The 25,764-nt window shown below is 34.5% G+C and overlaps 1 protein-coding gene across 3 annotated transcripts in view; it reads right to left on the bottom strand.

Moving 5' to 3' along the window:
* Positions 1–25,764, bottom strand: part of MANEA (mannosidase endo-alpha) — an 88,605-nt gene that overhangs the window by 59,411 nt on the left and 3,430 nt on the right. For 2 of the 3 annotated variants that reach the window (XR_007128173.1, XM_047734095.1), the window contains exon 2: positions 14,399–14,977. Coding sequence is in view for 2 of the 3 variants with exons in the window: in XM_047734095.1 (XP_047590051.1) it covers positions 14,399–14,939 (541 nt within the window). In the remaining variant the exon portion in view is untranslated. The remainder of the gene's footprint in view (positions 1–14,398; positions 14,978–25,764) is intronic. The other variant, XM_047734096.1, reaches the window with a different exon arrangement.

Raw genomic sequence — 25,764 nt, 5'->3', positions numbered from 1 at the left:
ATACTGAAAGAAGTTCTTTAAGCTAAAATGAAAACAGGCTTATCAGATTCATAAAAACATATGAAAGTACACAACACACTGGTAAAAGTGAAAATAATACAGTCACACATAGAAAACTCTAACTCTATATTAGTAATGATGTATTTATTAACTAAACTATAATACAAAGGTTAATAGAAAGTTGGAAAAATAACTACAGCTACTATAAGTTAAATATACAACAAAATGTAGATAAACTGTAATGTCAGTTGTATAAAAGGAAAAAGTAAAATGGTGAAGACTTTATAGGCAATCAAAGATAAGCTGTTCTCAGCCTAAAATGGATGTTTTTATACAGTGTTTTACGTAAGCGCAATAGTAGCCACAAGACCAAAACCTAGAGCAGATCTACAAAAGACAAAAAAAAGGGGGGGGGGAGGGGCTGCTGACACTGACATACCATCAAGGAAAATAACAAAATTTACAAAGGTTGCATTATAAAGGTTGCAGAAACAGGGTAAAATAAAACCAGAAAGCAATTAATAAGATGACATTAGTAAGTCCTTACATATTAATAATTGCCCTAAATATAAATGAATTGAATTCACCAATCAAAAAACACACAGTGGCAAAGTGAATAAAAAACAAGATCCAGCTATGTGGTACCAATCAAAGATCCATTTCAGGTTTAAGGATGCACAGAACACTCAAAGTAAAGGGATAAAAACAAAATATATGCAAATGGAAACCAAAAGAAGTAGGGATAGCTATCCTTACATCAAAAAAATAGCTAGAAAATCTACAAATACATGGAAATCAAACTCCTTAACAACCAATAAGTGAAACAACAGATTAAAAAGAGAATCAGTATCTTCAAATGAAAATGGAAACACAACATACCAAAACAAATGGGATGCTACACAACATTTCTAGAAGTTTATAGCAATAAATGCATATATTAAGAAATGAGAAAGATTGCAAATAAACATAACTTTATACCTCAAAGAAGTAAAAGAACAAAGAAAGCTCAGAGTTAGCAGAAGGAAGGAAATAATATCAGAGTTGGGGGAAAAAATGTGTAAGAGACCAGAAAAACAATAGAAAAAGTCAACACAAAGTTGGTTTTTTTGAAAGATAAATTTGACAACACTTTATCAAGAGTACTAAGTAAGAAAGAAAACTCAAATAAATAAAATCAAATGGATGAAAGGAAATTATAATTGACTATAGAAATAGATAGGCTCATAAGAGACTACTATAAACAAGTATATGTGAGCCAATTACAGAACATAGAAGAAATGAATAATTTCCTACAATCCTATAATCTTCTGAGACTGAACCAGGAATAAATACAGAATCTTAACAAAATGATAACATGTAAAGAGAGTAAGTCAATGATGAAAAACCTCCCAACACTGAACTATGCAGACCAGATCCCTTCCCTGGTGAATTATATCAATGTTTAAGGAAGAATTAAAGCCAATTCTCAAACTTTTCCAAAAAGATGGAGAGAAGGAAACACTTCCAAAGCTTCTATATGAGGTAGGCAACACTCTGATACCAAAACAAGATAACGACCCTACAAGAATAGAAAGCTAGAGACCAATATCCTTGATGGATACAGATGTAATAATTCTAAACAAAATATTAGCAAACCAAATTCAAGCATTCACTGAAAGGATTATACACCAAGTGGGACTTATTCCTATTCCTAGGGTTCAAGTATGGTTCAACATAAATAAATCAATAATTGTGATATGCCAGCTTAATAGAATAAAAAATAAAAAATATATAATCTCAAAAGATGTTTAAAAAAAGACATTTGATAAAATACAACATTCTTTCATGATAAAATCCCTCAACGGATTGAGTATATAAAGAACATACCTCAACATAATGAAAGTAATATACAACAAACCCACAGTTAACATCATACTCAATGAAGAGAAACAGAAAGCTCTTCCTCTAAGATCAAGTATAATACAAAGGTGCCCACTGTCACCAGTCTTATTCAACATAGTACTGGAAGTCCTAGCTAATACAATCAGGCAGGACAAAGAAAAATCATCCAAATAGGAAAGGAAGAATTAAAACTGTTGTTCTTTACAGATGATATGATCTTATATCTTGAAAATCCCAAAGACTGAAATAAAAAACTATTGGGTCTAGTCAATGAATACAATAAAGTTGCAGGGTATAAGATCAAAACACAGAAATCAGTTGTTTTCTATACATTAACCATAAAACATCTGGAAAAACAAAAACAAAAACAAAACAAAAGAAAACCACCATTCACAATAGCATCAAAAATAACAAGATACCTAATAATAAATTTAACCAAGTTAAAGACCTATGAAAACTATAAGACTCTGCTAAAATAAACTGAAGATGACATAAATAAATGGAAGGATATCCCATGTCAAGGATGTGAAGAGTTAATATTGTTAAAATGTCCATGTTATCACAGTGCCTGGTGGCTCAGTTAGTAAAGCATCTGCCTTCATCCCAGGTCATAATCTCAGGATCCTGGGGGTCGAGCCCTGAGTCAGGCTCCCCGCTCAGGAGGGAGTCTGCTTCTCCCTCTCCCCTCTTGTGCTCACTCTCTCTCAAATAAATTTTTAAAATGTCCATGTTATCAAAGCCATTTATATATTCAACACAATCAGTATGAAAATTCCTATAGCAGATGGTGGGGGACTAGGGAAGACAGCAAAGGAGTAGGGGACCCTCGTTTCATCTGGTCCCTGGAATTCAGCTAGATAGCTATCAAATCATTCTGAACACTGGCAAATTCAACCAGAGGTCCAAGAAAAGAATTGCTGCAATTCTACAAATAGAAATGTGTTCACTTTTGGCAAGGTAGGAGGCGTGAAGTGACTCTGAGGCGATATGTTGGAAGATAAACCATGGGGGACGGACACTCTGAAAGCCGACTACCAGAAAGTGATATAGCAGCAGAGTGCAAAATCGGAACTTTCAGAAGTCTTCTCCAGTGAGAAGACTGGAAAGGCGCTTAGGTGGCAAAGCAGGCAGTATCCTAGCTGGGACAGTGTGGTCTCAGAATCTCCAGGGTCACAGAAAGAAGGGGTGTGCATGAATGTATGAATGTAGCAGAGCTCACAGGCATTTGAGCAGGGATGCCAGCTGCAATCAGTGAGCCCAGGAGTGGGCTTTCAGCTGGGTGTTCCCATAAACCACAGCACAGTTGATAAGGCAACCACTCTCCAATCAAGGCCCAGCAAGTGTAAGAAGCAAGACCCTCTTGCATCCCCTGGGAAAAGCAGCACAGGTGCGAACTGTACTGCAGGGTTTGGAGACTCCACACTGGGTGGCAGTGTGCCTGAGATCAAAACACTTGGTTACAGGCTGGGCGAGCACAGAGTGCTGACAGAAAACAGGGAGATAAAAGTGACTAACTGCTTTTTCCAGAGAATGCACAGAGGAGTGGGGATCCGAGATCTTTCAACTCTGGAGATCAGGACACTGCCATTTCTATTTTTATCCTCTAAAGGCAGAAAGCCTTCAGGGAACAAAAGCCACATAGAGAAATCCAAAGCCACCTACAGAGAGCCCAGCCCCCTGGCAACAGCAGTGCAATTACACCAGGGGCAAAGACACCTGAGAGTCAGTGCAAGAGGCCCTCCCCCAGAAGATCAGCAAGAATATCTGGCTAAGAGCAAGTTTACTGATCACACAGAAATGCAAAATTCCAACACTAGGAAAATATAGTATGTAGAATTTGGGGTATTTTTCTCATGATTCTTTAGTCTTTCAATTTTAATTCATTTTCCTTTTCAACTAATTTCTTTTATCAAGTCTTTTAAGTCTTTTTTAAATTTTTGTTTTTAGTTACATTTTATTCTTTCATTATATTTTATTTTTGTATGTATGTTTTTCTTGCTCTACAATTTTGGGATGTAATTTCTTCTAAAAAAGAGACCAAAATACACCCAGAATCAAGTGTATTGCTCTGTTCCGTTCACCTCTCTGATTATATTTTTAACTCTTTTAATTTTTATTTTTGCAGTTACATTCTATCTTTCCAATAGTATTCATTTTTGCATATATACATAGGTTTTTCTTTCTATACAGTTTTGGTACCTAGTTTTCTAACAGACCAAAATACAATCAGGATTTAGTGTATCTAGTGCATTGCTTGGTTTTGTTCAAGTGTCCGATTACATATATTTCTTTTTTTCCTTGTTGGCTTCTGGTCTCTGAGTTTAGTATAATTCTCTGAGGTCATTGTTGCTTTTTTATGATTTTGTTCTTTTACCTATTCTTCTCTGGACAAAATGACAGGATGGGAAAAACCCTCGAAAAAGAGAATAAGAGGCAATACTGACTTCCAAGGACCTAATCAGTTTGGATGTAAGATGATGGAATGATCAGAATCGTTATTCTGATTATAAAGATACTATATGGACTTTAAAAAGCATAGGAAACACTAGAGAATCCCTTTCTGGAGAAAAAAAAAAGAATAAAATCTAACGAGGTTTAAATTAAAAAAAAAAAAAAAGGCTACTAATGAGATATGATAAAAAAAAATGAGACTCTGCATGCCTGGGTGGCTCAGTTGGTTAAGCGTCTGCCTTCAGCTCAGGTCATGATCCCAGCCTCCTAGGATCGAGTGCTGCATGTGGCTCCCTGATCAGTAGGGAGCCTGATTCTCACTCTCCCTCTGCCCCTCCCCGTGCTTGTGTTCTCTCTCTCAAATAAATAAAATCTTCAGAAAAAAAATTTGAGGCTCTAACTTCTGGGAAGAAGAGAAAATTAGTGATATAGAACACCAAATGATGGAAAATAAAGAAGCTGAGAAAAAGAGAGATAAACTACCAGATCACAAAGGGGAGAATTCAAGAGAGAAGTGACACCATAGGACAAAACACTTAGAATAATTGGGATCCCAAAAGAAGAAGAAAGGGGGAGGGGTGGCAGAAGGTATACTGGAGCAAATTATAGATGAGAACATCCCTAATCTGAGGAAGGAAACAGGCATTCAAGTCTAGGAGGCACAGAGGAGTCCCCCATCCCCCCCAAAAAACAGGTCAACACCCTGACATATAATAGTGAAACTTGTAAAACTCAGAGACAAAGAGAAAATGCTGAAAGCAGCTCAGGACAAGAGGTCAGTAATGTTCAAGGACAGAAACATTAGACTGGCAGCAGACCTATCCACATAAACCTGGAAGGCAAGAAAAGTTATGGTATGATACTATTAAGGGTGCTAAATGAGAAAAAAAAAAAATACAGTCAAGAATACTTTATCCAGAAAAGTTGTCATTCATAATAGAAGGAGACATAAAGAGCTTCCAGAACAAACAGAAACAGAATTTGTGTTCCAGGCCTGCAGGAAATATTAAAGGGGATCCTTAAGCAAACAGAGAACTCAAAGGTAACACAGACCAGAAAGGAACAGAGATTATACACAGAAACTGAATTTACAGGTACAACAATGGCATTAAATTCATATCTTTCAATAGTTACTCTGAATTAAAATGGGCTAAATACCCCAATCAAAAGACACTGGGCATCAGACTGGATAAAAAAGCAAGACCCATCAATATGCTGTCTGCAAACAACTCATTTTGGACCCAAAGACAACACCAGATTGAAATAGAGGGGGTGAAAAATCATTTATCATGCTAATAGACATCAAAATAAAGCTGGGGTGGCAATCCTTATAGCAGACAAATTAGATTTTAAGCTAAACACCGTAATAAGAGATGAGGAAGAATACTATATCATGATTAAAGGGTCTATACAACAAAATCTAACAAATGTAAATATTTATGCCCCTAACTTGGGAACAGCCAATTACATAAACGAATAGCAACAATAACAACAACAAAAAACCCAACTAATAACAAAATTATATAAATGAATTAATAACAAAAACAAAAATGACAAGAGGTGTCTTTAACACCCCACTCAATGCAATGGACAGATCACCTAAGCAGAAGATCAACAAGGAAACAAGGGTTTTGAATGACACATGGGATAAGATGGACCTCACAGATGTATTCAGAACATTCCATCTTAAAGGAACAGAATACATATTTTTCACAAGTGTATATGGAACAACAGATCACATACTAGGCCACAAATCAGGTCTCAACTGGTACTAAATTACTGGGATCATTAACTGCATATTCTCAGACTACTATGCTTTCAAAGTTGATCTCAAATCACAAGAGGAAATTTGGAAAGAACTCAAATACATGGAGGGCTAAAGAGCATCCTACTAAAGAATGAATGGGTCAACCAGAAAATTAAAGAAGTAGTTAAAAAAAAATTATGGATACAAATGAAAATAAAAACACAACTGTTCAAAGTCTTTGGGATGCAGCAAAACCAGTCTTAAAAGCGAAGTACATAGCAATATAAGTCTTTCAACTATACAACCTAACCTTACACCTGAAGGAACTGGAGAAAGAGCAGCAAATAAAGCCTAAACCTGGTAGAAGTGAATTAAGAGTAGAGCAGAAATCAATGAAATAAAAAACAACAGTACAGATCGACAAAACTAGGAGCTGGTTTTTTGAAAGAATAAGATTGATAAATCCCTGGCCAGACTTATCAAAAAGAAAAGAGAAAAGACCCAAATAAATAAAGGATCCAAATAAAAATCATGAATGAAAGAAAAGAGGATCACAACCAACATCAAAGAAATACTAGGAATTATAAAAACATTCTGGGCAACTATACGCAAACGAATTAGGCAATGTGGAAGAAATGGATGCATGCCTAGAGACATACAAACTACCAAAACTGAACCAGGAAGAAACAGAAAACCTGAACAGACCCATAGCCAGCAAGGAAATTGAAGCAGTAATCAAAAATCTCCCAATAAAAAGAGCCCAGGGCCAGATGGCTTCCCTGGGGAATTCTACCAAACATTTAAAGAATAATTATAATTCTGAAAATGTTACAAAAAACAGAAATGGAGGAAAACTTTCCAATCTCATTCTATGAGGCTAGCATTATCTTGATCCCCAAACCAGACAAAGACCCCATCAAAAAAAGAGAATTATAGACCAATATCCCTAATGAACATGTATGCAAAAACTCTCATGAAGATACTAGCCAATAGGATCCAACAATACATTAAAAAGAGTATTCACCACAACCAAGTGGGATTTATTTCTGAGCAGCAAAGGTGGTTCAATGTCCTCAAATCAATGTGAATAAAATACATTAATAAAAGGCCAAGAACCACATGATCCCCTCAATAGATGCAGAAGAAGCATTTAACAAAGTACAGCTTTTTTTTTTTTTTTTAAAGATTTTATTTGAAAGAGAGAAGAGGGAGAACAAGCAGGGGCAGAGGGAAAGGGAGAAGCATGCTCCCCACTAGGCAGAGAGTGACACCCGGCTTAATTCCAGGAACGTGAGATCATGACCTGAACCCCAGGCAGATGCTTAACTGATTGAACCACACAGGTGCCCCAGCACCTTTTTTTGATTAAAACTCTTTGTAGTGTAGAGATAGGGGTAATATACCTCAATATCATAAAAGCAGTATACAAAAAGCCTACTGTGGATATCATTCTCAATGGGGAAAAACTGTGAGCTTTTCCCCTAAGGTCAGGAACACAACAGGTATGCACTCTCACCACTGTTGCCCAACATAGTACCAGAAGTCCTGCCCTCAACAATCAGACAACAAAAAGAAATAAAAGGCACCCACACTAGCAAAGAAGTCAAACTCTCACTCTTCTCAGATGACATGATACTCTATGTGGCAAGCCCAAGAGACTCTGTCCCAAAATTGTTAGAACGCATACAAGAATTCAGTAAAGTGGCAGATATAAAATCAATGCACAGAAATCAGTTGCATTTCTATACACCAACAGCAAGACAGAAGAAACAGAAATTAAAGAATTTATCTCATTTACAATTGCACCCAAAACCATAAGATACCTAGAAATGAGCCGAACCAAAGAGGCAAAGGATCTGTACTCAGAACACTATCGAACACTCATAAACGAAACTGAGGAAGACATAAATGGAAAAACGTTCATGCTCATGGATCGGAAGAACAAATATTGTTAAAAAGTCTACACTACCTAGAGCAATCTGCACATTTAATGCAATCCCTATCAAAATACCATCAACTTTTTTTCAGAGCTGGAAAAAATAATCCTAAAATTTGTATGGAAGCAGAAAAGCCAAAGGAATGTTCAAAAAGGAAACCAAAGCTGGTGGCATCACAATTCCGGGCTTCAAGTTCTATTACAAAGCTGTAATCATCAAGTTGATAGGGTACTGGCACAAAAATAGACACATAGATCCATGGAACAGAACACAGAAACCAGAAATGGACCATCAACTTTATGATCAACTAATCTTCAACAAAGCAGTAAATAATTTCCAATGGAAAAAAGACAGTCTTTTCAACAAATGGTGTTGGGAAAATTGGACAGCTACATGGAAGAATGAAATTCGACCATTTCCTTATCCTGTCCACAAAAACAGACTCAAAATAGATGAAAGACCTCAATGTGAGACAGGAATCCATCAACATCCTAGAAGAGAACACAGAAACCAACCACTTTGACCTTGGCCACAGCAACTTCTTGCCAGACACGTCTCCAAAGTCAAGGGAAACAAAGGCAAAAATGAACTATTGGGACTTCACCTAGATAAAAAGCTTTTGCACAGCAAAGGAAACAGTCAACAAAGCCAAAAGACAACTGACAGAATAGAAGATTTTTGCAAAAGGGTTAGTATCCAAAATCTATAAAGAACTTCTCAATCTCAACACCCAAAGAATAATTAATCCAATCAAGAAATGGGCAGAAGACATGAACAGACATTTCTCCAAAGAAGACATCCAAATGGCCACAGACACATGGAAAAATGCTCAACATCACTTGGCAACCAAGAAATACAAATCAAAACCACAATGGTGTGAAGTGAAATACCACCTCACACCATTCAGAATGACTAAAATTAACATGTCAGGAAATGACGGGCGTTGGCAAGGATATGGAGAAAGAGGATCCCTTGCCTACTCTTGGTGAAAATACAAGCTGCTGTAGTCATTCTGGAAAACAGTATGGAGGTTCCTCAAAAAGTTGAAAATAAAGCTACCCTATGAACCCATCAATTGCACTACTAGGTATTTACCCCAACGATACAAATGTATTGATTCAAAGGGACACCCACATCCCACAGTTTATAGCAGCAATATCCACAACAGGCAAACTGTAGAACGAGGTGAGATGTCCATAGACAGATGAATGGATAAAGAAGATAGAGTGTGTGTGTGTGTGTGTGTGTGTGTGTGTGTGTGTGTGTTGTGTGTGTGTGTGTGTGTATATATATTTTAAGGTATTATTTATTTATTTGACAGAGAGAAACACAGCAATAGAGGGAACACAGCAGGGGGGAGTGGGAGAGAAAGAAGCAGGCCTCCCACCAAGCAGGGTGCCTGATGCAGGGCTCAATCCCAGGACCCTTGGATCATGATCGGAGCTGAAGGCAGATGCTTAACGACTGAGCCACCCAGATGTCCCAAGAAGATATGGTATATATTTTTATACAATGGAATATTAGTCATCAGATAGGATGAATACTTATCATTTACATCGACATGGATGGAACTGGAGGGTATTATGCTGAGTAAAATAAGTCAATCAGAAAAAGACAATTACTATATGATTTCACTCATATGTGGTATTTAAAAAAACAAAATAGAGGAACATAGTGAAGGAAGGGTAAAATAAAACAAGATGATATCACAGAGGGTGGGATACCTGGGTGGCTCAGTTGGTTCAGTGTCTTCCTTCGGCTTAGGTCATGATTCTAGGGTCCTGGGATCAAATCCCATGTCAGGCTCCATGCTCAGTGAGAAGCCTACTTCTCCGCCTGCTGTTCCCCCTGCTTGTGCGTGTGCTCTCTGACAAATAAATAAAATGAAAGAGAGAAAGAAAGAAAGAAAGAACTCCACAGAGCAAGGTGATCTATAAGAGACTCTTAATCATAGGAGAAAAACTGAGGATTGCTGGAGGGGAGAGGGCTGGGGGGATGGGGTAACTCAGTGATGGACATTAAGGAGGTGACAGGATGTAATACGAGCACCAGGTGCTTTATGAGACTGATGAATCACTGAAATCCACCTCTGAAACTAATAATAACTTATGTTAATTAACCGAATGTAAATAAAAATATATTTTAAAAACCCTCCATTATTTAAGCCAAAAAAAGAAAAAAAAAAGAAATTCCTATAGTATTTTTCATAGTAATAAAAAAAAAAAATCCTCGAATTTGTATGGAGCCACAAAAGACCCCTGTTAGAAAAAGCAATGATAACAAAGAAAAACAAAACTGGAGCCATATTTACTGATTTCAAATTATACTATGAAGCCATACTAATTATACAGTATGATCCTGGTATAAAAATAGGCACTTAGATCAACAGAATAAAATAGAGTACTTAGAATTAAATCCCCATATATATAGTCAACTAATAAAGAATAAGGGAGCAAAGATGGAGAAAGGATATCATCATCTTTATCTCCCTTTCAATGGAGAAAGGATATCTCTTCAACAAATGATGCCAGTAACACAGGATAACCAAATGCAAAAATAGAAAATTGGACTATCTTACACCACACACAAAAATCACCTAGAAATGGATCAGACTTAAACATTTGGATAGGACACCCAAAGCCCAAGTAAGAAAAAATTAACATGTGGGACTACATCAAACTTGAAAGCTTCTACAATGCAAAAGGAACAATTAAGAAATTAAAAGGCAAATAAATTATTTGTAAACCATTTAACAGATAATGGGTTAATACCCAAAATATACATGTAATTCCTGTAACTCAATAATGAACAAATTCCCACAAATTATCCACTTAAAAAATGAGCAGAAGAACTTAAGAGGCACTTTTCCAAAGAAGACTTGCCATTGTTGGCATGAAAGGTGTTCAACATCATTAGCCATCAAGGAAATATAAATAAAAACTACAGTGAAATAGTCCTTCATACATGTTATAACAGATATTATCAAGAAAACAAGATAGTTAAGTGTTGGCAAGGATGTATAGAAAAGGTAACCCCTGTGCACTGTGGGAATGTAAATTGGTTCAGCCACTATGGAGAAGAGTATAGAGGTCCCCCTCCCCCCAAAATTAAAAATAGAACTACTGTATAATCCGGCAGTTGCAACTCTGGGTATAAACCCAAAAGAAATTAACACTTTATCAAAGAGATATATGCATTCCTGTGTAACTGCAGCATTACATGACAGCCAAAATGTGTCCATCAATGAGTAAATGGACGAAGACATGGTGATAAAAACAGATAGATGGACAGATATAGATAGATGTACACGTGCGCACACACACATGCACATATATATGTGTATATAAAGTGTGATACATATATATATATATATATATATAAAATGGAATACTCTTCGACCAGAAAAAGTAGTGAAATCCTGCCAGTTGCAACAACATGGACGTATCTTGAGAACATTATGCTAAGTTAGACATAGACAAATACTGTCAGATAGCTTGTATGAAATGCAAACAAAACAAAAAGAGTGAAAAGGTAGTTACCAGAGGCTCAGGAGTGGAGAAATGGGAGAGAGGTTGTTTAAGGTACACATATGATATTAATACATAAATAAGATGTGGAAATCTCATATATAGTACAGTGATTATAGACAACAAAACTGTATTAAAAACATTCACTTGCTAGGAGACTAGATCTTCATTTTTTTCCACCACTAGAAGAAATAATAATTATGAGATGTGATAGAAGGACTCACTAATGGCTACAATGGTAATCAAATGGAACCATATATATCAAATTACTACACTATATACCTTTAATTTACAGAATGTTAAATGTCAATATTTCAATAAAAATTATATAATACAATACTTAACTGATAAGAAAATAACATACAGATTGATTACAATGTCACTTTTATTTCTATCAAAGGATTTATTTTTCCCATGACACCTACCAAAAGAAATATTTGATCAATAGTGAAACAGTAAACATTTAAAATTAAAATAATTGTATTGCTGACAATGTTATCAAATAATTCATGTTCACACATATTATGTCATAGTAAAATAATATATAGGGGGAATGGTCTTCATAAACATAAGACAGGCATAAAACTACATATGTACTGAAAGTTTCCTTCCTAATCACAAATAATAACATACCAAGGATGTCATTTTCATATTACTTCTTCTATTAAAATACCTGGGGGCTGTGGGGTTGGGGTGGGGTGAATACTCATTGCATAAAGCTCAGTTTGCTTTAAAAAAAAAAAAAATCTCAAACTACCATGGATATCCATTTTTTGTCAAGCACAACAGTCACAAACAAGCCAACCTTGTAATAAAAAAGCCTTAAATGTGATAGAAATTCTTTGTACAAAATAGTAAAGACATTTGAAAGGTCCTCTACCCAAAAGTAAATTGTAAACTGAGACTGTAGTCAATGCTCTCTGAATTTACCAATCCTATTTCATGTCATATTTTATATCATAGAACATAGAAACTGGAGCTATAAGTATATTCTATAAATTAAATTTTCTTAAATAATTGGAAAAATAATTACAGAAGAAAAACAAGTCATCTTGCATACCTGATGTAGATTCACAGAATTCTACATTGTTTTGTTCTTGAAATGCCTTGCACATCTCTATATACCTATCAGCTCAATAATGAGTTTGTCCCTTTTTACAGCTATAAAAATATGAGAACACCCAATTTATTCTTGTGGCCCTAGTGTTAGGGACACTAATAAGAGAGGAAACATAGCAGAGACATTTTTTACTTTAAAGGGTAGGTTAATAATTTGAAGAATTCTCAGGTACCCAATTATATATATTTTTTTATTAATTACCTATGGGATAATGTATGTAAATCTATGTAAATGTGTGCAGTTGGAGTGCCAGAAGTTAGAGGGAAGACAAAGTTGAGGGAAAATGGGAACAAAAATAACCAGAGACTTCTGATCAGTTAAGTTAAAGTGCATACTGTAAATTTTAGAGCAATCATAAAATAAAATGAATATATAATAAGTCAGAAGAAAAAAACGGGATAAATGTATCCTATAAAAAAGAAGGCAGAAACAGAAGAAAAAAGAATAGGATAGTATAAATAGAAAACAGCAAACATTTAAAATAAACCATATATTATTATTAAATTAAATTATTTTTAAATTTTTTTTTTAATTTTATTTATTTATTTGTCAGAGAGAGTGAGCACAGGCAGACAGAGTGGCAGGCAGAGGCAGAGGGAGAAGCAGGCTCCCCGCTGAGCAAGGAGCCCGATGCGGGACTCGATCCCAGGATGCTGGGATCATGACCTGAGCCGAAGGCAGCCGCTCAACCAACTGAGCCACCCAGGCGTCCCAAAGTAAATTATCTTTAATTTAATTTAATTTAATTTAATAAATTATTTAATTTATTATTATATTTACATATATAATTAAATATAAATTATATTTAAATATAAATAAAATATAAATATAAATTTGTAAATATAAATTATTAAATATAAATTTAATACTATTAAATATAAATAAGCACAGATTTAAAAAGCAGAGATTAGACAAGTTTTAAAAAACAGAAAAACAAGACCAAATGATATACTACATGCCAAAAATCTGAAACAGTCCAAATGTTCATCAAGATGAATGCGGAAACAAATTGCTATAATCATACAATGGGGGATTACTACTCAGCAATATTTATAACTCAATTACTGACATAGTTAACAACATGGGTAAACTTAAGAATGATGTGCCAAGCAAAAGACCCCCCTGCCCACCTACACACACACTAGATGATTCTACTTTCACACAGTAAGAGAACATTAACAACTATTCTACTACAGTGAGAGAAATTAGATTCACAGTTTCCTGGGGAAGAATATGAAGGTGCAAGAGGGAAGCACGACGAAAGTTTCTGGGCTATAGAATATTTTACTTCATGTTGGGCTAATGTTTAAACAGGTGTATACCTTACAGAAACATCAATGAGCTATATACTTGAAGTGGGAGAATCCAACGTATCATGTAGGTCACAATTCAAATCTAAGTCTATTTCTATTTCAATTCTACTCTAATTGAATTTCTAATTCCATTCTAATTACTAATTCTTAAATTTCTAATATTAAATTAGAAATCAATAAAAATATATCCAGAAATGTTCCAAAAATTATAAATTATACAATGCAAATACTATTAAAAGGTGGTTTCCTGGATGTGTAAGTACATACATGCAGCTTAATTTAGAGTTTATAAGTTTAAGATTATAATTAACAACAATGTGAAGAGTAATTAGTAACTTAAATGTTCTAGATTTACACACACACACACACACACACACACACAAACATCACATATCTAAACACACACACATAAAAATAATTACCAATTGAAGCTGAGTACATTTGTTTCATGTGAGTTTCAATGACAGAAGGATCCCGAGAGCTGTAAATTCCCAACTCAGGGTAAAAGCTGGAGCCAATGTCATCCGGGGGACTGTGCTTCCCTTGTGGATAATTCTTGGTTAATCTAGGGTCCCAATGCTTCAGAACTGGATGGTTCCAATGTATATATTTACCATCAAATTGTGGATTTCCATACCAACTATAATAAAATACATGTAAATAATAATTCAAAGGTTGCAGCTCTTCCAGGTAAGGTTCAGAGGCTTTGGAAGGTTTCATAGTGATTTCAACACTTTTTAAATTCTTGTTACTTGTTTCACGGTTGATTTTGTCATTGTTTTGGGAATCGAAGCTTTTCCCTAAGCGAGTTTGTTGATGAAGTAGTGGAAGAAGTTCAAGTCCAAAAGGATCTCCAAAAGTAGCTTTATTTGGTCTCAGCATTTTTAAACCCATCATCAGGGAGAAAATAAATAGAATAAAAAGTGACAAAATGATGCAAGTCCTTCTTCGAAACTTTGCCATGATGACATACTTTACACTCCAAAATGGTAAATGTTTAGCTGTAATTTATTGAAAAATGGTAATTAGTAAATGGTATTGACAGTATTTCCCAATGTATTTGAATGAAAACTAAAATCCATAAAGTTCATTACATTGAAAAGTTTTAAAAGTGCAATATATTAGTTGTATCATCAAATACTGATGTCTACAAATCTATATATGGCTAGACTAAATGGTGGTATTTATTTGGAAGTATCACAATTATATTTTGTCAGATAAACATCTTAGAAATTTAAGAAAGTATTTTGCATCACTTGAACAGATTTCGTGTATGCTAAATATAGGGAAGGAGTATTCTATGCAAGTGGACTAAAATTTTCCAAATATAAAATTAAAGGCTCATAGTTTAAAAAAGGAAATACTTATGAATAGATTAAAAGCCTAGTCATTAAATGGATTTTCAACAAACTTTTAACTAAAATAATGACTGCACAAGAAGAGAGTAATCACATTTTATGGCATTTCTGAAATGAAAAGAAAGATAAAGACTGATCACAAGTGAGGGGTTCCTAATTTAAAAATACATTGCTTTATAACTATGAATACCTTATTGATCAAAAGTTATAAACATGGACTTAAAACTTTTAAAATGGTACTGTGTTTGTATTCTATGTTTCAATAACTATATATACACATGTGTGTATAATGTGTGTATATGTACATAGGTATATACACATACATATGAATAAAATGTCTGTATGTACAAATTTCTTACTAGAAAAGTATTTGGGAAAAAACTGACATTAACTTTATTTATAAAATATGACTTTTTATAATAAACCATGCTGTTGTTATTCTAAAGAATTGTTACAATAGACAATAGTCCTAATAGAAAAGACAGATAAATAACACTTAATCTAACCAGTAAGTAATTCTGTCTCACACTCACACACACACACAGACTTTCTACAAATTGCTACATCATTATGCATACATGCAAGAAATACTAAGATGAGCAAGCATATTTCTTTTTAAGACTAAAATCATAGATTCCTCTGAAAGTTAACCTTTTTTAATTGTGAAATACATTACACCTAAAGATTAATACGAAAGACATGTCTAGGTTGAAACACATAAACATTCAAAAAGGAAATTGCCAGGTTAAATGCCCCTTGCCAATCACCAGCCCTGCCCCTTTGCCTTAAGGAGAACTTGATTTTTGTTATTTACCATCCTCTTACCTTTCTTCATAGTTTTTCCAAAACATAAACATATCTAACCAATTTTAATTTTGTTTTGCCAGCTTCAACATTTAAGTAGATATGGTATATCCGTATAAACATACATACATATATATGCATAGACACACACATTATTAATATGCATATTAGCCTTCTACATAAATTATATGTTTTACATATAGATATGCTATAAATATGTATAATTAGATATAATTAGACATAAAATATACAAAAATATTGTGGAACAACAATTAAATTAAACCTTCTCTGACACTTACTTGATGTCTCACCTCTTTCCCATCCCTGCATTCCAAAACATCAGTTCTTCCACTCTCATAAAAAAAAAAACCATGAAAATGGAAAGGGATAGGTAGATAGGTCTGGAGAATTTTGTCTTAAAACTGTATTAATCCACTGATTTGATGAAAATGTTTTCATGCCAAGTATTCTCCTTACACTTTAGAAATACAAAGTAACCCTTTCTCTATTGCTCCTAAGACTCTAATTTAAGGAGTCCCTCCAAAAGTTGTTATATTTTATTATTAAATGGATACATTCTGACCACACCAACAAACTAAATTCATTTAAGTATCTCATGCAACCAATTAATAACATTACAAATAAACTAAAACAAGCATTATGAAAATAGACGTAGCTGCCTCTAAGATGAGAAACAATTAAGTCCTTACTGCTGTTTTTGAACAAAAATTTCATTTGGTTGAAATATCAACAAAAAGTCTAGAAAACTAAAATGATGTATAACTGGGGCGCCTGGGTGGCTCAGTGGATTAAAGCCTCTGCCTTCGGCTCAGGTCATGATCCCAGGGTCCTGGGATCTAGTCCCGCATCGGGCTCTCTGCTCAGTGGGGAGCCTGCTTCCTCCTCTCTCTCTGCCTGCCTCTCTTGTCTACTTGTGATCTCTGTCAAATAAATAAATAAAATCTTAAAAAAAAAAAAGACGTATAACTCAACTTAATTGAGCAACTCAACTGTGGAAAAACTAGTATGCTAAGCGCCACATGAAATAGACTGATTAGATATTTAGTTAGACATAGTTCTTATGCTCAAGGTGCTTAGAGTCCATGAGGAAGGCAGAAGACACATGCAAGTAACTGTAATTCAAAGAAAGGTGCCAACAGAGAAGTGAAAGGCATATATAAAGCAATAAAATGCCTTACATAAGTTGAAGAAAATGCTTTAGGAAAAAAATAGTAAGATCTTAGAAGAATGAGTATAATATGCATAGGCTGATGGAAAAGGAAAGGAAAAAGATGGCCATAGTGTTAGAGAAAGTGTGCCCAAAGATATATTTACTGGACATGAAAGACACATCGTGAAACAAAAAAACCTCTGCAGGCTGCAGCTAAGAAAACAAGATGAGGAGGAAAAATAAAGCTATAGTGCCATGCTAGAACCATCCTACACCAGAGAAAGAGGAGTTTTCTGGTAATTGGGGGCCACTGAAGACTTGTAACAAAATACTGCCATAATAAGAGTTCAGATTAGGATGGAGCACTTATAAAAAATATTCAAGACATCAAACTTTACCATTTTCTCAATCTAATAATCTCCCATTCATAATAATTTTAACATACTCTCTTCCCACATCACGATTTCTAGTGACTCTACAAACATGGATGATCCATCCAGCAGTTTAGCCTCCCGATTCTTTGCCTCATTTCTAGAGATTGTTCTTCCACCCCCACTTCACCAACTCAGGTATCATACTCCTCTCTGGATCCAGTCTTTTATACTACTCCAAAATCTTTACTTCTCCCCCCCATTTTCCAAACATAACCTTTTGTGCTTTGAACCCCTCTAGTTTAATAGAACTCATTCTGGCAACTTCTTGACCTTATTGAGATGTCTTATCCACTGAGTCCACTATTTCTGCTATTTCTCCTGTTCTTCATGTTTTGTCTCTGGCGACACAGCTTATCATCCAACATTTTAATTCCTCACTTCTCTCCTTTCTTGATACATACCTGGTAAAGCTTCAAATAAATATGTGTGTCTTGACTTTGATTCAGAACTACGGAACTATACATTGGACAAAAACATGCAACCATGCTGATTTTTCACTATGAATTCATGACCACAAATTTCAAATAAACACTCAAGACCACTTAACTTCCTGTTATCATACTCTAATATGTTCACTTTTCTAACCTCAGAATTTCATTTTCATTTTTCATCATAACCCCTGTTATGTCACGAATTTCCTTTATTATCTTCAAACAGCTAGGTCTTATACAGTTGACCCTTCAACAATGTGGGTTTGAACCATGCAGATTCATTTATATGTGGATTTTTTTTTCTGATAAACATGGCATAGTACTAAAAATGCATTTTCTCTTTCTTATTATTTTAATACCATTTCTTTTCTCTAGCTTACTTTAAGAATATAATATGTAGGGCATACAAAGCATATGTTAATGAACTGTTTGTTACCAGTAAGGCTTCCAGCCAACAGTGGGTAATTGGTTGTTAAATTTTTCCAGAGTCAAAAGTTATATGCAGATTTCCAACTGCACAGGAGTCAGCACCCCTAACCTCCACCACTCAAGAGTTAATAGTACTTCATACAATCATACAGGAACTCCCTTATGTTCCCAATAAGAAATTAACTAACCTACTGGCATCAACTTTTGTCAGCAAACGTTTCCAATTATAATATTTGTTCTGCTTCACTCCTTTTTCTTCTATAGAAAATCTTAATTTTTTGAATTTTGCTCAATTTTTTAAACTGCATTTTCTAAGTTTCTTTACCCTCTTATAAGGCCTGATCTGTTGTGTTTATCTTGTAGTCATTTATGAAATAATTAGCTCATTTCTGACTTTTCTTAGTTGTAATGTGCTTATTCATATCTTGTAACTATTTTATTTCTATCTAAATATTAGGTTACAGTTGTCACATTTTGTAAACATGCCTCTCTGGCATGCCTTCAGTGTTTACAAGTATGTTCAAACTTTTTGCCTATAAGGACTTTGTATGAGATTTGACTGATCTTTTTCTGTTACTGAATATTATATGAAATAATTTTCTCTCAATTTTTAGGAGGGTTTTATCATGGTAGTTTTTCCAACCTAATGCTCTAGAGAACTTCTACTGTTTTTGTGAAATCTTTCTATGGCCTTGAGTTTTATCTGAGATCAGCTGGGTTTTCTTCTATTCCCACATTTTTCTGGATGTTTTTATTTCTTGGCTTCTATTTTGTTATTCTGCTCAATTTGAAAGTTATTTCCAGAAGTTACTCTTGCATATGGGGTTTTGTCCTGAAAACCAAGATGCTCTAGCCTCTTTAGATAGAAGATTTCAAAGTTCCCCTTCCCCCCCCTTGCAGCTATTATTCAGACTGGGCTATCCTCCTTTCAAATTAATATCTATATATTTAATATATTCCATAAATAGAACATCTATATTTATCCGTGTTATCAATTGAAGCAGATGCACTGTTGCTTTCTTCTCCTTTCTCCAGCACAAACCGAGTTAGAAGTCTTTTTTTTTTTTTTCCCCCCGAGTTAGAAGTCTTATAGCTGTGAGTGAGCTGTCCCCTTCCACTCATACCTTGGGGTCTATGGGGATAATCTGTTATTTCAGTTTTGTAACAGGTTATTTGTTTTGATTTTACTATTTAATGGTCTGTTTTTAGGATCTCAGAATGATTCAAACACTGTGCCACTGCTGTTGCCATTGCATCTTTAGCATTATCTTATGAGTTTTGTACCCTGTATTTTTATGACCAGTTAGCTCAAAATATATTCAAATTTCCATTTTTGTTCATCTGATGACTATAAGTGTGTTATATTTGGGAGACTTTCTAGATTTTTTTTTGTTGCTGATTTATAGTGTGAATCCACTGAAAACATCCCCTGTATGATTTCAGTCCTTTGAAATGTGTTGAGACTTGCTTTAAGGCTTAACCAATGACCAATTCTGTTAAGTGTCCCATATACACTTCAAAAGGATACATATTCCATAGATAGTGGTTACAGGCATCTACTTGTGTCTACCAAACCAAATATGCTAACCATTTTTTTTTAAGATTTTATTTATTAATTTAACAGAGAGAGAGAGAGACTCACAAGTAGGCAGAGAGGCAGGCAGAGAGGGGGAAGAAGGCTCCCTGCTGAGCAGAGAGCCTGATGTGGGTCTTCATCCTAGAACCCTGAGATCATGACCTGAGCTGAAGGCAGAGGCTTAACCCACTGAGCCACCCAAGCACACCAAATATGCTAACCGTTTTGTTTATATTTTTCATATCCTCACTCATCTTCTGTGTTAAAAATCCCCCATTACCGTATTTATACCTATAGTTTACATAATTTTAATGTTATGTAGAGACAAATTTGCAGACTGTTTTCCTAAAGTATTGAATCTTACTTTACAATGAAATGTCCTTTCCTTCTCCACTGATGGGTTTTGTCTTTCATTCGACTCCAATATTAATATAGCTACAATGGATTTCATTTGGTTCATGCTGGACCAGAGTATAATTTTCATCATTTTTTGTCACCTTAGTTAGCTTTTTTCAAATAGGACATCACTTTATTAGTGTTGCTGTTTTTAATCTAATCTGACAGACTCTGTCCAGTAATTGTAGTATGCAGTACATTTATAATTCTGCAAATACAGATATTTAAATCTACTTCTTACACCTTTGCTTTTTCTTTTGGCCTCCTTTCAAGTTTCATTTTTTCTCTTACCTTTTTATTTTTCCCTATTTGCTAATTTTACATTTACATTCTTTGCTTTTATTTTTATCTTTGATTATAGCATACATTCTCGTCAAAATCCAGGATGAATTAGAACTTTACTACGCCTCAACAATAAAAGCACACTTAGAAGACTTTATTTCCTTTATCCCTCCCCCAATTTTGTGCTCCTGTTTGGTGTACTTTACTTTTTACACAAATCTTAAACCCCACCAGATGGAATATTGTTTTACACAGTCAATGTTCATTGCATTTACCCTTTCCTTTGCTCTTCACTTCCTCCTGCATCCCCCTACTTCCATTCAAAACAATTTTCCTTATGGTGAAGAAATTACTCCCTTTAATAAGGCTTTTAGTATCAGCCCGCTGCTAATAAATTCCATGTTAATTTGTTTGAAAATATATTTTGCCTTCACTGTAACATGGATCTATAGACTTCTATATTGGCAATTTTCTTTCAGCACAACCCATTATCTTCTGCCTTTGTTTCTGTTGAAAACAACTATTGTTTTCTGGTTCTTTTCCTTAACTTTTTAAAGACTTTAAGGATATTTTCTTTTTCTCTGGCTCCTTTTATTATTTTTCTTATCTTTGGCTTTTAGCAGTTTTGCTATGGAATATGGTTTTCTTAGTATTTATCCTGCTTATGGGCCCAACATGCTTCTTCAGTCTGTGGGGTAATATCTTTCCTTAGCTTTGTAAAATTCTTGACCACAATCTCTTCAAATACTACTTTTGCCCATTATTGCTTTCTCATTCATTTCTCATGTTGGAATACATTACTCCTGTTAGAATTTTACTGTTTTTTAAACATTTTAAAATTTCCCTCATCTCTCCATGTCTCAGTCTGAGTACTTCTGAACTCTTCCAGTTTCCTAATTCTCTTTAGCTGTGATCTAATGTTATTTTACTCTTAGAATTTTCATTTAACTCTTTTCAAAGCCATCAGTTCTCTGCTAAAATTTTCCAATTTCTAATTCTCTGAACATGTTAATTCCACTTATTTAAAGTCCACCTCTATTAACCCTAATTGGATCTTAGGGATTCTGCTTCCTTTGCCTGTTTTTGTTCTCTCTCAACATCTGGTCACTTTTTTTGCATGCTGGACATTTTTTTTTTTAATTGAATGTCAGCCATTGTAATGAAAATTTTTAGAGACAATTAAGCTCTATACATTATTTTTCTCCAGAGAAAACCTGTGTTTGCTTCTTGAGGACTGTTAGGGTAGAGGAAGATTATCTTAATCCAATCAGTAAAATCTTCAAACCTGGTTTTAAGTCCTTGTAAATATCTGAACTATTTCTGATTAATCTTACTCACTTACATGCATGGATACTGAATTTAAAGTCATGGGTTTTAACAAGATCCTGCCACTTTCTATTTTCTACTTATATTCTTAGCTTTTCTGCTATTTTAAAATCAGGAGTTTTAAACAATCCTCCCCTATTTCCTCCACAGTCTCCCAAAAAATAATGCATGTTGAAATGACTAAGGAATTCCATATGAATCCCCTTATAACCAGAGTGTAATGGAAGACTATAACAATGACTCAAAAGTCAATAAATGAATAAATAAATGAATAAAATGCAATAAATGAAAAGGCAAATTAACTACATAAATTTAAAGATATGCATATCTGAAAACACTATTAACAAAACACTATTAACAGTGAAAATACTGGCAAGTTCTTCTACCTCACTCAAAATTTTTAAAAAACAAATTAAAGCTGTTCCTGGGTGGCTCAGTCAGCTAAGTATTCAACTCTTGATTTTGGTTCCAATGGACAGTCTCAGGGTTGGGAGATGGAGCTTATTTGAGATTCTCTCTGCCCCTTCCCCCTCTAAAATAAATCTATAAAATAATGCAGAATAAAACTACATAAAGATATCATTCCTTATGTAGGAGACTAAGAAAACAAAAACAAAAATATATCTTGTTGGTAAGAAGACGGGAAAACAAGTACTTCCAAACATCGCTAGCTGAATGCAAATTGGTGGTCTTTTTGTGAATTTGGCAATAGCTAACAAAATTAAACATCCATTTATCCTTGGACTCAGAAGTCCTACTTCATGGAAATTACCTTAAAAATAAAAAGCACATGAATAGCACATAAATCCATATATAGCACTTTAATTATAAAATACTGGGATGTTAAGCTAAATAAAAGGAGGAACAGCTCTTTGAAATGACATAAATTGATTTTCTGGATATACTGATATGTAAAAGAAGGAAAGCACAGATAAAATATACATTGTCTCAAAAAAATATTTTCTCAAGTGCACAAAAGAAACACAGGAAGCATAAATAAGAATCTTAAGGAGGTTGATTATGTATGGGGGTAAAAACAAAGAGGACAGAGAATGTGGGAGGAGGAGAATGGGTAGAAGGGTTGGAGAATAGAAGGGAGTCTACCTTTTTGTGCAGCTTTGGCTTTTTGAGCCATGTCATATTTCACATACTCAAAAAACAAGCATTAAATGTTAAATTCCAGTCAGTAAGCTGTTTTTGCAATGGTACATGTTAGCAAATTTTTTTTTTAAAGATTTTATTTGTCAGAGAGAGAGCACAAGTAGGGAGAGTGGCGGCTGAAGGAGAAGCAGGCTCCCCACTGAGCAAGAAGACCAATGTGGGACTAGATCACAGGACCCTAGGATCATGACCTGGGCCAAAGACAGATGACGCTTAACTGACTGAGCCACCCAGGCGTCCTGTAATCCTTAATGTGTATTCTACACGAAAGCAAATGTATGCTGGAAACTGGGGCTCAGGATTTTCATGGACAAAAAGCTATGTAAAAAGTGGGAGGCTAGAATGAAACTCGTGTTGTCAGATTGTAATTAGTATCTGTATGAATGTGTGGCTTTTATCAGTAAACAGGGGCATGTTTGTGTGTATATACACATTAATATATTCATATTATTTCCTAGTTCTGTACACTAAGAGTATAGAATCAAAGAAACCCCAGCAGCAAGGAACACATCTGGTCCAAGATATTGGTTTTTAAATATCCTTCTCTGCTTAAAAGAACCAAGTTCCTTGGAGAAATGCTGATTCCCAGACTGTGGCTGGGAAAGTACAAAATGAGCCTTGATCATCTTATCAGAAAGTAAGTACTCAGAAAGTGTCGGGGACATGTCCACTGGATACAGGAGGCAGCCTGAAGGGGCAACCACTGGCTAAATCCTGAACAATTTCAGCAATAACATAAGGAGTCAAAAATAATAGGTATTAAAATAAGAATTAATGAATCCATACAGGTATTTTTTCATACTTCTTTTTAATGCAAAAATAAAAGGAATAAAGAAGACTCATATTAGAATGCCAACTAATAAATTTAGATGGACTAATGGAATATCACTATTTGGAAACTACCATAACAACCGTAGTAGGCAAAAATCATCTACGGATATTAAATGAGGAAATAAGAGTTTGATGAGAAACAGGATGCCCATATATTACCAAACAATCTCCCCCAAAAGACACCTAATTAATACAAAGGAAACAACAGTAACTCAGTGCAAAACCTAGCAGACAACACTTTAAACAAGTGATCAAAATGAACTTTGAAGATGACCCAAGAAGGAAACAGAATCACTGCTATAGTATTGTCAAAATTTAACTTGGATCTAAACATGAGGAAACATCAGACATGTATTAGACACTCACACATATGCACATACATATTACATGTAATGTATATAACTATATATAATGTAAAACGTGTGTACATGTGTATAATGATAAAGCAAATATAGTAAAATATTACCATTTGGTGAATATACAAGAAAAATAAACAGTAACTGAGTTGTTTGTACTGTTTTTGAAACATTTCTAGAAGTATAAATTTGAAAATTTAAGAAAGAAAGAAAGGCAAAGAAAGAAAGAAAGTAAGAAAGAAACAATCCCAATCCCATCAGCAAATTGGAGGACATAAGCTGGTAACCTAATGCTCATTTCTGGGAAGCGCCAATTAATACCATCCTTCAAGCTCTGCAATACAGGACTGCAGGAAGTAAAATTCTAATGTATGGAGTGTGGCAGCCCTACAGAGAAGAATAAAGAGATGATACAATAATTTTGGCCTGCCTCTATCATTTCTTGTCCTGAAAATTCCAAAATATCAAGATGAAAACAAATCCTTCCCTTAAAGAAAAAGAAATTTGACAAGCCGTGAAGTAAAAAAAAAGAAAAAAAAAAAAAAGAATCCTGGATATAACAAGATCTCAACTACATTAAAAATACACAAAGAAAAGCCCTAACACATGTAAAATGATTGCCTCTAGGTGAAAATATAGTGATTATTTTCCTACTCTACCTTCTAAAATTAGAACATAACACTTCATAAGAAAAGTTTAGGAAATAACAGTAATGAACATTGTCAAGAAATAGAGAACAGGAGCAATGACTATAGGATATAAAAAGTAGAAAGACCTTGCTTTTTGAGAGCCTGAGTGCTAAAATGTGTGGAAGAGTCAAGATATAGAACAAAATATTGGCCTTTAAATCTAAAAACCAAAGTCCCAAATCAGCCATGTTTACCTCTTTAAAAAAAAGAACGAATGAACATATTACCTAGTGTGTTTTCTGACAAAGCTGTTCTGTGAATCATGCAAGATAATGTACATGAAAGTGTAAAAAGATAGTATTTTATTCATATGGTAAATATCAATTAGATTTAAAAATAAAGGTGAAGAACTATAAAAGACAAAGAGCTCTGAAACTTTTTTATATTTGTTAGATTCATTTCTCAGATCTACACAAGAACACAAAATGTCCATTTATGGAAGCTGCCTTGTCCCGCCACCCCACCTTTGCTTTTTGTTTGTTTGTTTTTAAGATTTTAATTTATTTATTTGATAGAGGGACAGTAAGAGAGAGCATGAGCCGGG

The sequence above is a fragment of the Lutra lutra genome, chromosome 6, assembly GCF_902655055.1.
Source record: "Lutra lutra chromosome 6, mLutLut1.2, whole genome shotgun sequence".
Classification (NCBI taxonomy): Eukaryota; Metazoa; Chordata; class Mammalia; order Carnivora; family Mustelidae; genus Lutra; species Lutra lutra.
Note: the sequence above shows the minus strand (reverse complement) of the source record. Positions and strands in the feature narration are given on the sequence as shown.